The sequence below is a fragment of the Mus caroli genome, chromosome 1, assembly GCF_900094665.2.
Source record: "Mus caroli chromosome 1, CAROLI_EIJ_v1.1, whole genome shotgun sequence".
In the NCBI taxonomy this organism is placed as follows: Eukaryota; Metazoa; Chordata; class Mammalia; order Rodentia; family Muridae; genus Mus; species Mus caroli.
In genome coordinates, this window is record NC_034570.1 from 99373678 (window position 1) to 99385243 (window position 11566).

The window sequence follows — 11566 nt, forward strand, 5'->3', positions numbered from 1 at the left end:
TGTTTAGTGCAAAGCAAAATCCATATTGATAAATCTATATTTATATTATTCTTTAAAAATTTAAATTTAAAAATCTAAAACCTAAAAATTTTAAAATCTGTATTTATATTATACTTAATTCAAAGAAAAAGATACAAGGAAATTATAAGTATATTGTCTTTTTTTGTTTTTAATAAATATTAACTAAGAAGAAGGATGTGACAGTTGGGGATAGATCACTCATTAAGAGACTCAGACTGGCCAGTTAGGATGAGCTAAATACCCAGACTGGTTCACTAGAATCACTTCACTAATTCATTCTTTTCATAAACCTACTGTTTATTATAAAACCCTTATTGTTTACATATTCACAATTCCATCTTGAATTTAATGGGATAAATTACTTCACAAGGAAGCTGCAGAGACTCCCGAAGTCCCTTGAATTTAGATCACAAATGGGGGGCCCTTAGCAGCTTGCAGGACAATACTAGTTCAGCTCAAGTTAAATTACATAGCTTAGGCACAAAGGCAGTTAATTTTTCACCCTCTTTCCCCTGGAGCACCTGATCCGTAGGTCTCACCGCTTCCTTGGCTCTTTCACTTGGACATCCTCATAAGGGCTCAAGATGAACTAGTTTAAATTCAGTCTCGTTACATTTACCCACCATGCAACATGGCAAGTGGGCCTTCCCTTCTCTGGAAGACAGTGTCTTTCTCTTTTCCAACCAGCTGATATACTCCTCAAATCCTCTGATTCTTTCTGTCCTTCATTCCTCTTGGAATCCAAATCTTTTGGTACTTCTGGTCTTCCCAGCCTTTCCCACATCCCCATTCCCACGAATATGCTCTACACGCCTACCTAGCATCAAGCATCACCAGTCCAGTCTTTCTCTAACATATACATCCTGCTCTGTCACAGGATCCTTTCAACATCTTCCAACCTATATACACCTGTGATGGCTATTCCCAGTTGTCACCCTGACTACATTGGGAATGGACTGCAATCCAGAAATAGAAGGCACACCTGTGATCCAGATTTTGAGGCTGGAAGATACAGGTTTTTGGTCCAGATCTTGAGAAATAGTGGCCAAGAAAAGCATAGGACCAGACAAGGTGGTACATACCTTTAATCTGGACCATACCTTCTGCTGGAGCCCTACATAAGGATGATGGGAGAAGGAAGGCTCACTCTTCTTTGCTTGTTTGCACTTACTTGCCAGCACATCAGTTGGAACCTACTTCTTCAGCATCCCAGCTTATATAGGAGATCAGCTGAAACACCTAGCCCTCGTGGGACTGAGCAACTACTCATAACTGCTCATTGTTGGGTTAGGTGGGCTTAAGACTGTAAGTCATTCCAATAATTTCCCTTAATAAGTTCTGCGACTCTAAGGATCCCTGATTAATATAACACCTCTCTCAGTTTAGGATTGAAGGCTACATTCTCAGATTAGGTTAGTCCCATAATAGTCTTGCTGCCGTGATCAAGCCAGTCCTCCCAGTTCAATACACAACTCACACATCCTTGCATGTTTTGTATCTCTGGGTCCCACTGTCTTAAATACTCCCTCCCCACACCTCTTTCCTATCTGTTCTCCAAAATTTGCTTTAAAACTATCTCCCCCATGGAACTCTTCTGGGGGTCCCTTCTAACTAGAGTAGTTCTCTATCAGCTAAAACCAATGACAACATGGCTACTGACAGAATAGTCACAGTCCAAATGTTTGTTTGGACTGTGTTTAAATGTTTATTTAAAAACGTATTTAACCAAAACAGCTAGCACTGATGTTTTTGTATGTAGGTTTCTAATAAATGTTTTCCTCGGTGTATAAAAAAGTTAGTGTGTGTATTTCTCTAAATAACAAGGTCCTTTCAACCCATCCTCGCTCACCATTGTTCTAGATCCTGGGACCTTGAGTTAACATTCATGGGCAGTTGCTCATTTTTCTTAATGCTTCCTTGGATAATCTTACTCTTGTGCTACTGTTTCAATGTTTAGTAAGTGGATCTGCCTCTGTATACTTGTAATTTTGTTGTAAAATACTCTCAAACCTCTGTTCTCAATGGGAAAAAAAAAAGGACACTGGCAAGAATGCAAAGAGGAAGAGGCTAGGTGCTAGCTCTGGAGCTGTAAACATAGAGGTGCCAGAGCTGCCATCCTTCGTGGAACTCTCTCTCCTTACCCCGAGATGTGACTCGACATGTCCAGCTGATGACATTACTCAGGTTGATTTTATTTCTATCGTAACTGTAATACGGATATGTACTATATCCCACAAAAGCACTGTACTATATCCTATAAAAGCACTGAATCAAGAGGCCTAAGCATTTGTCCTCTCACCTTGGAAATTTCAGATGCAGCAGAGAGGGGATGGGTTGGCTGCGATTCAACTTTAGACTTAATAACATAGATATAAAATTCACCATGCCGCAAAGCAGTCTTAGCTATATACTACAGAGAGCTGAAAAGAGAGCAAAACCCAACCTGCAACTCAAACCCCTTGTTTGGGGCAGTACATATTAACACCTGTAAACGGCCCATTATTCTTTACAGCTGAGCTGTCTTCTTGATAGCTTAAAATAGAGAAATACACAATTGGAACTGTCATAAGAGAAGACATATTGGTCTCAATGGGAAAAAAAAGATCTCCCTTGAAAAATTCAAGTTTCTCTTGACACAGTGGGCTCTCCATTTGTTTTCAGGAGATGTAATAAAGAGCAGAGTAGAGCGGGTCATAAACTTCTGAGTCATGATGCCGAAATCCCAGAGAGCAGATTATTAACTAGAAAGAGAATGGTCTCTAGCCCCGAAAATCCTGAACACAAAACAAACAGCCAGACAGAAATGTAAGGTTGCCTAATGGTTTGCTGTCGAAGTTCATGTTCACAGGTGATGTGTAAAAGAGGGTGTGTTCAGTTTCATGGTTAGCCTCTTATGAGATGAGCTGCATCACCCAAGAAAACTACCCATGATGTAATCCAGAGTGGCTACACCAGCATGTCATCGAGATGCCCTTTCAAGCACGTTGATGGGTGGGGTTGGGGAAGAGGTCCTTACACTAGGCTATCTTAGTTACCTTAGTCAAGGCATTTGCCTGCTGGAATCACAAATTGCAGGGATCCCTGCAAGAAAAAAAACAAAAACAAAAAAAAACAAAACCCTAGGCCAGCTGATCCTGTCCTCTGCGCGGGGTTGGGATTTATGATCTCTGGAGTCAAGGGGCAGCACCTGCCAACAGAACTTTTATCTGCCTTTCTGCCTGTGGGAAGATCTGAGTCTGGCAAGCTATATTTTAGTAAAATCTCACGTCTTTCTACCTCCTGGAAGAATCTAGATGAAATGCCAAGCTTTCCATGTGAATCCTACCCCTCAACTGTTGCATGGTGACAAGGAGCTAACCCAGGGTGCCAACGAGAGAATCTACAAAGCCTTAGGGAGAGAAACCATCATTAAAATCATGAAAGCCTCATGCTCACCAGAGGCCAATGCTGGCACTGTACCACTGGCTCCTATCAAACAGCCACCTGCAAGAAGACCTTGTTAGAAGGAAAAGAACTGTTTAATTTTAAAACTTTCCCCATCTGCATGTAAAGGAAGAGGCCCACGGGTACTATACACTGTTGCTTAGGAACACAGTGAGAGTATAGTATAGATCCCTGTAAATTGTGAATCACATTTCAGAAGAGAAACATCTGATAAAAGAAAAGTACCAGGACTGAAACCGAAGCAAAAGAGAAGCTTTTTCTTCCTCTCTAAGGTGGGGGTGGGGGAGTCTCTTGTCGGGCTCAAAGCATACTTGCATCTTTCTGGGTACGAGAAGGAATTATTTAAGACACGTCTTCAAGTTACTGTGTTCTAATTAGTGCAAGCCTTGATTGTCTTTTTTATAAAAACCCTTTAATGAAATTCTTTTAAAACTGTAGATTAGTGTTTATTAAGTCTACTCAATGTGAAAAACAGTGTTTAGTTGATTACTATTTAAATAGGGAACTCCCCCCACCTTTCAGTTCTGTTAATCCTATGTCTATGTTAAGTAGTTTTTTTTTTAATTATTACCTGCATTTGGCCCCTTATTTAAATGAGCCCTAATGCACACTCGAACAACCATATGGCTAGAAATAACCTTAAGACTGAGCACATGCAAAACAACATACTTCTTGTGTTTTTCTTTCTAAGTCCAGGATCTGGCTTGCTCAGCTCCTGGGTACCACACTAAGACACCGAGGATCCTAGCCTGTGATCTCTCCAGGCCGCGGGAGAGCTTTTCTTCCCATGTCCCCAACCTAATTCAGGGCCTGGCACACGTGAAACTTGCCATGTTGTTCTGCTAGAAACTCAGTCCTTGAATGATTAACCTGCTCAGACATTAAGTGTGTGTCTGAATTAAACCAAGCAGGGTGAAAGACATACTTCCTAGGAAGATGAACTCAGAGTGGTCTTTATGAAAGGTCACTGCTGTACCTGGAAAAAGGGATATCAGATTACCTTAAAAAGGGTTAGCAGAACCTTTGACTCTCACATACAATACACCTCTGGGGATGGGGGGGGACACTTTGTGCTTGTACACAACAAAGACCGTGTTGTTTTCTTGTACAAATGTACTCCTTTGCCAACCTGCTATGAACACAGTGAGTGTCCCTAAAGCAAGTGAGATGGTGCACCATGAGGAGACAGCCCTACTGCAATGCACTCAAAGACCCAGCTATGTTGTTGCTTGCATGCAGTTATCATCCGTCTGAGATACGAAACAAGATGAAGACAAGGAGAACAGGGGGAAAATGGCAAGATTTTGGTTTGTTTTCTTTTCCTCCTCAGTGGATTTCTGCTATGTAGTAGGTATGTGTGGTCTACAGCCTTTAAACAATATGACATGTACGAGTTCAATCAAGGGTTGCTAAAATGAACAGGCTGCTCTTTTTAGAAAACACAACTAAAAGGAACAGGACACAGAAATCTTTCAGTGGATGCTAAATAGCCACAAAAACTTCAGCCCAGAAAGGAGAACGGCGGGATCTAGACTTGTATGAAGTTCCAGGAAGACAGTCAACAGCACATGACTAAGAACTTGAAGACCAATAACACGGTTTTTTTCCTTACAAAATAAATTATTGAAAGTGGTCATGAGATTCCTAGCAGACAGAGATACACAGTTTCCCAAGGAAAGTTCATCAGGGAATGTATTATTTAAGACTGGATCATCACAATGCTATTTTTAATACTATCAGTTTGCTGCCAAAATTGGCCATGGCTGCTGATACTGGCCACTGGAAAAATGATGCTCTTTCATGTAGTTCCTCCACTGACATGAGAGTGGTAATGCGAACTGTATTCAGAGGGGAAATCTACTTGCTAGCTAACTAGCTAAGACAAAGGGAGCTGACCTCTACTGGGTACAGAGACATGAGCTTCCCTTTAGCTGATGAGGGAAACCTATCACACTTTAATGGCCTCAGTACTGCCAATGCAAACTCCATAGCCACCGCGAGAAGCATCCCTGAGAGGACTATGACTGGGCTTATTTAACTTCTCTCTTGCCTTCATTCTCTACTCCCATTGGGGGTAAGAGTGCTGTAGTGGACGCCTGAGAAACAGGATTCCAGGTAACATTCTCAACCAGGAGCCCACTAAAAGAGGTCAAGAGAATCCATGTCAGGATTGACCCTTCAAAAACAAAACAAAACAAAACAAACAAGAAACCAACCATATCCAGAAAGGATTAAGCGGCAGCCAGCACCCTCAGATTTTACTGTACATACAAACCAAAGATTGTGACTCAGTTGTACCGGAGTGAAGCCTGGGATTCTCTGCCCAGGAAGGTTCCCTGTGACACCCATGCTACTGATCTGTAAGGCCTCAGATATTTTTCTAGAATTACTGCTGTCTCCCTACTCTCTCTTCCTTGCCTTTCTCTAGATGGCACAAAGCCCTCAATTCAGACATGGGGCCAAGTCATACTCTACTTTAAATCCAATTACCTCTTTATTCTCTATTTAATTTGCAGGACCCTCTATCAGAAGCTGGTCCTTCCAAGGACTGTTTTCTCTGTAATGAAATATGGAACAATGTCTTCCCCAGGCTTGGAGCACTCTGACTTGGGAGCAGAAAACAAAAAGTGATTTCCAGTGTAAAGCTCCAAGTGTTCTCAGTAAGTCTACAGGCAAGCTGCTCCACTAGCCATGGGAAATGATGTCCACCATTCCCATTATTTCTCATGTCAAGAAGCTCTCAACTGAAACGTAGCTGTGGTTACTAAAATGTCACCGCAGTATGCATCATGTTAGAGATGAAATCCTGACCAACTAAAATTAAAGGGAAAGCTATATGCCAAGCGCCTAAAACAAACATTTACATTAATAAGACACTTGAAACCATAGACAGATATAGACCAATCATAAGAATTCTCAAATACTACCACTTTTATTCCCAAGTGATCACATTTGATTCCATTTTCTGACACATACTCTTGTCAATGGGCTTTCTTTTTCTGCATAGCCATCCATTTATGTGTTTTTCTGATAACTATTAGACGTTTTCTCCATCATCCATTTATGTGTTGTTCTGTATGACTTACGTGTACTAAAGAAGCTTTGCTCTTTTTTTTTTAAAGTTTTTATCATCTCTTCCAATATGCCATTGTGGTTTGGCTTCATAACACAAAGCCTGTGCATTTATCAACCTCAGATACCTGTTGACCACAAAGATAGGCCCTGCAACAAAACCTTGATGGTGAACACAGAAGAAAAGAGACTCTCCATTTAAAGAGAACTGACCTGTTAACACGTTGCAAGTTGGCACCAAAGGTCAGTTTGTATCTGAAGCCCTGTTTCCCATCTTTTTATTAACCTGATAGTCAATATCACATATTCACTGCTGTGGATTTCTTTCAAATAGAAAGAAACACTGTTAATAAAAATATGAAATAATAAACCTAAATCAGTTTTATTTTGACTTTAAAATGATTCTTCTAGAGCCCGAAGTTCCCATCTCTTTGAATACAGTGGCTAAAATATCAAACCACCTACTTAACTAAACATCTTACAAAATAGTTTCTATCCTTCCGCCAAGTCTTCCAGCACTGCTAACAGACTGATCCTGTGGGATGTCAACAAACAAGCAATTCACAAAGAGCATGTGAATTTCAAGCATTTAAAAACTCTGATATTTGAGTTAATTTTACTTTTAAACGTTGAACAGTGCCACCAATATTTTGTCAACTTTGGTCAAATAAGATCAGATGTTCACATCAATCATCTATTTTTCTTGGCTTTTTCAGGGCCTATGAATATTAGCATATCTTGCAAACTGTAGTAAAAACATAATGTGCTTCTAGATATCTGGTCCACGTTCGGTCAGTTACAGACTTTTTGTTACTGTTGATATATGTATATATACCATATATATTATATAATATATATATATATATATATATATATATAAAAATTTACTCATTATCTTTATACTACCAAGGCAGGACTAAAATGAAAACCCTTTTCATTAAAACAAGGTCTTTTAAAAAATGTCAGACAATAATTATTGCTTTCCCATAACTTAATTGTTTTAGGTATAGCAACTCTTAAGTCTTCTCTCTGCCCCTAAAGAACCAGAGAAACGCTTAAATCACACGGTAAAATATGGAAGCGTGACCTCCCAAGGTACCAGAAAACAATCACCCCATAGATGCTCACCAGTGTTGTGGATACTAATCATTTTAACTTGTCAGGGCTGGAGACTCCACAGCTAAGTGGCCTCCATTACTTCCTTTATAGGCACCTTAGATGCAAGTCCATTCAGCAGTAGAGATCGCAAACTATGTAGAATGTAGGTAGAGAAAAGTAAAAGACATACAGTGGATGCAGACTTCTAAACCCCCGCATATTCGCTGACAGACATGTTCAGGGTGCACACCCACCATGCCCGTTGGGGACTATGGCATAGACAGATTGGATTCCACAAACATCCACGAATACCTACCTAAGCTTACCTTTTTTTTTTTTTTTAACAAGCTTAGCTATGATTTCCAGGAAAAGGAACCGTATTGTTTTTCTTTGGGAAAATGTTCCCAAGTGAGTTAGAAAAGGTTTGCCTGCGTCCTCTGGTGGAGCCTGCATGTCTAGATGGACCTTTTTAAGTTTGTTAGTCCACCAGAGGAGCTAAAGATGCACAGGTCAAGAGGGAGTGTTGGAGGTCTGGTTCCTACACAGGACCCAGAACATCTGCAGCAAGCTACTCAGACGAACTAACTCTTAGAGTCACTGGAGGGATGCTATTTATCTCTAGATCCTACTGGATCAAAAATGCTGGGCTTTTGCTCCCTCACAGCCAGCGGGCAGGAGTTAACACAGTGTTGGCAGGGTGTGATGTACCCAGAGGAAGAGAGTGAGAGGTCAGGGGAGTAAAGCTACAAACTCGACTTTATTTCATCTGCTCAATGGCCCATTTTGACCCAGAATCCACTCACACCCCAACCTGCGCATCTTGGCCTTGAGATCAAAGCCCAGACTCATTCAACCAGATATGCACCTACCCAGCCTCCGTTATCCTGGATCCAGGTGTGCAGATGCCGGTTCAGGTACTCAGTCATCCACAGGGCGATGTTGTCCACCAGGGGTGACATCTCCCTGTTGACGCTCTCCACACACATGACCCCACCGAACTCAAAGAAGGCCACAATCCTCCCCCAGTTCACCCCATCCCTGAAGAGTTCCTCCACCACCGTGGCAAAGCGTCCCCTCGCGGTGAAGGGCGTCAGGTGCAGCTGACTGGACATCTCTGCGAAGTCACGACGGTAGCGGCGAGAGAAGTCATCCCCAGCCCGGCGGAGGGTCAGGTGGACCACAGGTGGCACAGGGCTGAGCGCAGGCCCAGCAGTGGTAACGAGGGGCCTGAGAGGAGACGTCCTGGCAGCCATGTCCCGGTGCACAGCGGGCATTGGGTTGCTCTCAGGCTGGAAGGAGAAGATGCCAGGGGTGGGGGCAGCCCCCAGGGGCGCCGCGTCCGCATCTCCAGCATCCCACTCATAGCCCCTCTGTGACAGCTTATAATGTATGTACTTCATCACGATCTCCCGGTTATCATACCCTGTTCTCCCGGCTTGCGCCATCCTTCCCCGAAAAGAAGCTGCAGGTACCAACGGCACTTCACGTCCCGACTCCCGCCCCACGGCCCCGAAAGAAAAAAAAAAAAAAGAATGGTTATAATCCAGCTCTTTTATTGGATGTGCTTTGCATTCTTGGATGAAGGGGCGTCTTTAGTTACACCGAACACTTGATTCTGGTGTTTCCCCCTTGGCATGAGATGCAGGAAATTTTTATTCAAATTCCTTTCTGCTTTTTATTTCATGAGGCACATTATTTATTAAGCTTTGTTAATATCAGTCTACTTCCTCCGCAATGCTGAAAGGTGAAGAGGCGGGACGACCTAGGAAGTTAAAATCAGGTGTGTTTTCCTCTATATATTTAGGGTAAGAAAGGTATGTCCACTACAAGTTACACGTTAAAAAATGCATTAAACTGTCTGGAAATGAAATTTGCTTGAATGCACTTTAAGTAAAAAATATTTCAAACGCGTCCATGGAAAGTTATATTAAACCAAATTCCTGTGCAAAGAACTTACTGTATTTTCTAAGGACGGCATGATCTTCTGTCAAGTTTCCCCTTTTTTGGTAAAACCCAAACAAATACATAAGGCAACCACACCATCGATCTTCAGAAGTCTCCTTGAATAAGCTTCTTTATAACTTGCAATGAATCGGGAGTTGGGGTCTGGGGGCTAGGGAGGAAAAATCAGGAGGGTTTCCAGATTGGGTCCTCACACTCCGGCTTCACTGAGAATGTCAATCCGTAGGAATCCCAACCAGAGATCTCAAGAGCACCGCAGCGGGGCAAAAAGGCAGCGGCGGCGGCGGCAGATGAATTACAATTTTTCAGTCCAGCATTTGCAGAAGTCCTGTGATTCTCCCTTCTTCTCGGCAATTTACACTTGCACACACACGCTGGAGCGCAGGCATGGATCCGTATCCACCGGACCGCTTCAGACCTCCAGGGCAGAGAGACACGCCAAGGGGACGATGGAGGAGCTGGGGGACCGGGACCGGAATCCTCTTCTGATTAAACTCCGAAGGGCCAACGCGCTTTCCGAAAGGGGAAAAAAAGCAGCTTGCTAAACGCAGGCACGGACGCGCTGGGGCCGCCGATGCCCAAGGAGCAGCCCGCGCACTGTGTGTGGTGCGCTGCGGGAGAAGGAGGTGGTGGGGGAGGGTTTGCCCCCCCTCTTTTTCCTAAAAAGGATGACTGCTACGAAGTCCCCCCCTGGCCCCCTCTTCCGCTGCACCCCACCGGCGCACCCCGCCTCCGGGCTGCGCACCCTTTCTCCTCCTCCGCTGCGGGCGGCGCTGGCGGCCGCCTCCTCGTGCTTGCGCCGCGCAGCCCGTTCTACGGTGACGGCTGCGGCTGGGGAGGGCCGGGGCACCTCGGTGTTGGCGGCGGCGGCTCGGCGGGGACCCGGACGCGGGGCGGGAGGACGGGCCGGGGAGGAAGGGGGCGGGCGCGGGGCGGGGGGCCCGGCCTCTTACTTCATTCTCCGCCGGAGCGCCTGGTTTCCTGTACGTACGTCACCGTTCATTCAAAAAAAAGAAGAAAGAAAGCCCTCCTCTGAGCGCCCGCCCGCCGCCTCCTCCCGCCGCCCGCCAGCCGCCCGGGTTAAAGGCGCCGCGGCCGCCCCGGGGAGCGCGCGCCCGGCCGCGGCCGCTGGCCTGGGTGGCGGCCACCCGCGGGCTACGCTGGGCCCCGGACCGTGGGTGGCGCGGGCCTCCCGGGCGGCAGTGGCTCAGTGGGTGTGTGAGGGGCCTCCACGGGCCTGCGGGGCTGGCTGCTGGCTGGACGTGCCTATAGCCAGAGCCAGGCTGTGGCGAGGCACCTGGATCTTTTCTAACAGGGTGGGCACAATTGCTTGGATCTTTTTCAACGTGTACAGTGTGCACGACCACATGGACTTTTTCTATGTAGCATGTGCAGGTCACATGGACTCTTTCTAACCTCGTGCATGGAATGTGCACAATCCAATGGACCCTTTCTAACCACACATAAAGTGTGTACACAGTCGCTCTCTCTCTCTCTCTCTCTCTCTCTCTCTCTCTCTCTCTCTCTCTCTCTCTCTCTCTGTGTGTGTGTGTAGTGTAGTGTATCTACAATCACGTGGACCCTTTAAACAGTGTAGTGTATACAACCACATATAGTGTATAAAATCAAACAGACCCTCAGCTAACCATGTGAACAAACCCCCAAACACTGTTATCAGCTCTCAGCAGCCAGATAGATTACTGAGACATATATTGACTCCTAAGTAGTGAGTAGTACCAGTATGCTACCCTTGGGTGAAGAGAGGCAACTCCCAACACAGTCTCCAGGATATTAATTACAAATGAAAATACTTAGAATAACAACGTTAGCATGCTTGTTTCTAGGCCTTTTTGTCCAGACACCACAAGCTGTGTAACTTAGAACAGGTCTGAGTACTCCTCTGCTGTGAAGAGCATGATGTGATGTCCACAACCAGCAACGGGTGTGCCTCAGAGGCTGGTCTTCCTCG

General features: G+C 44.6%; 1 protein-coding gene across 1 annotated transcript in view; it reads right to left on the bottom strand.

Moving 5' to 3' along the window:
• The window catches only part of Bcl2 (BCL2 apoptosis regulator), a 171580-nt gene extending 161100 nt beyond the window's left edge, over positions 1-10480 (bottom strand). The window contains exon 1 of the mRNA XM_021173243.2: positions 8505-10480. Coding sequence (XP_021028902.1) covers positions 8505-9080 — 576 coding nt within the window. The 5' untranslated portion in view covers positions 9081-10480. The remainder of the gene's footprint in view (positions 1-8504) is intronic.
• Between the last annotated feature and the right edge of the window lie 1086 nt (positions 10481-11566).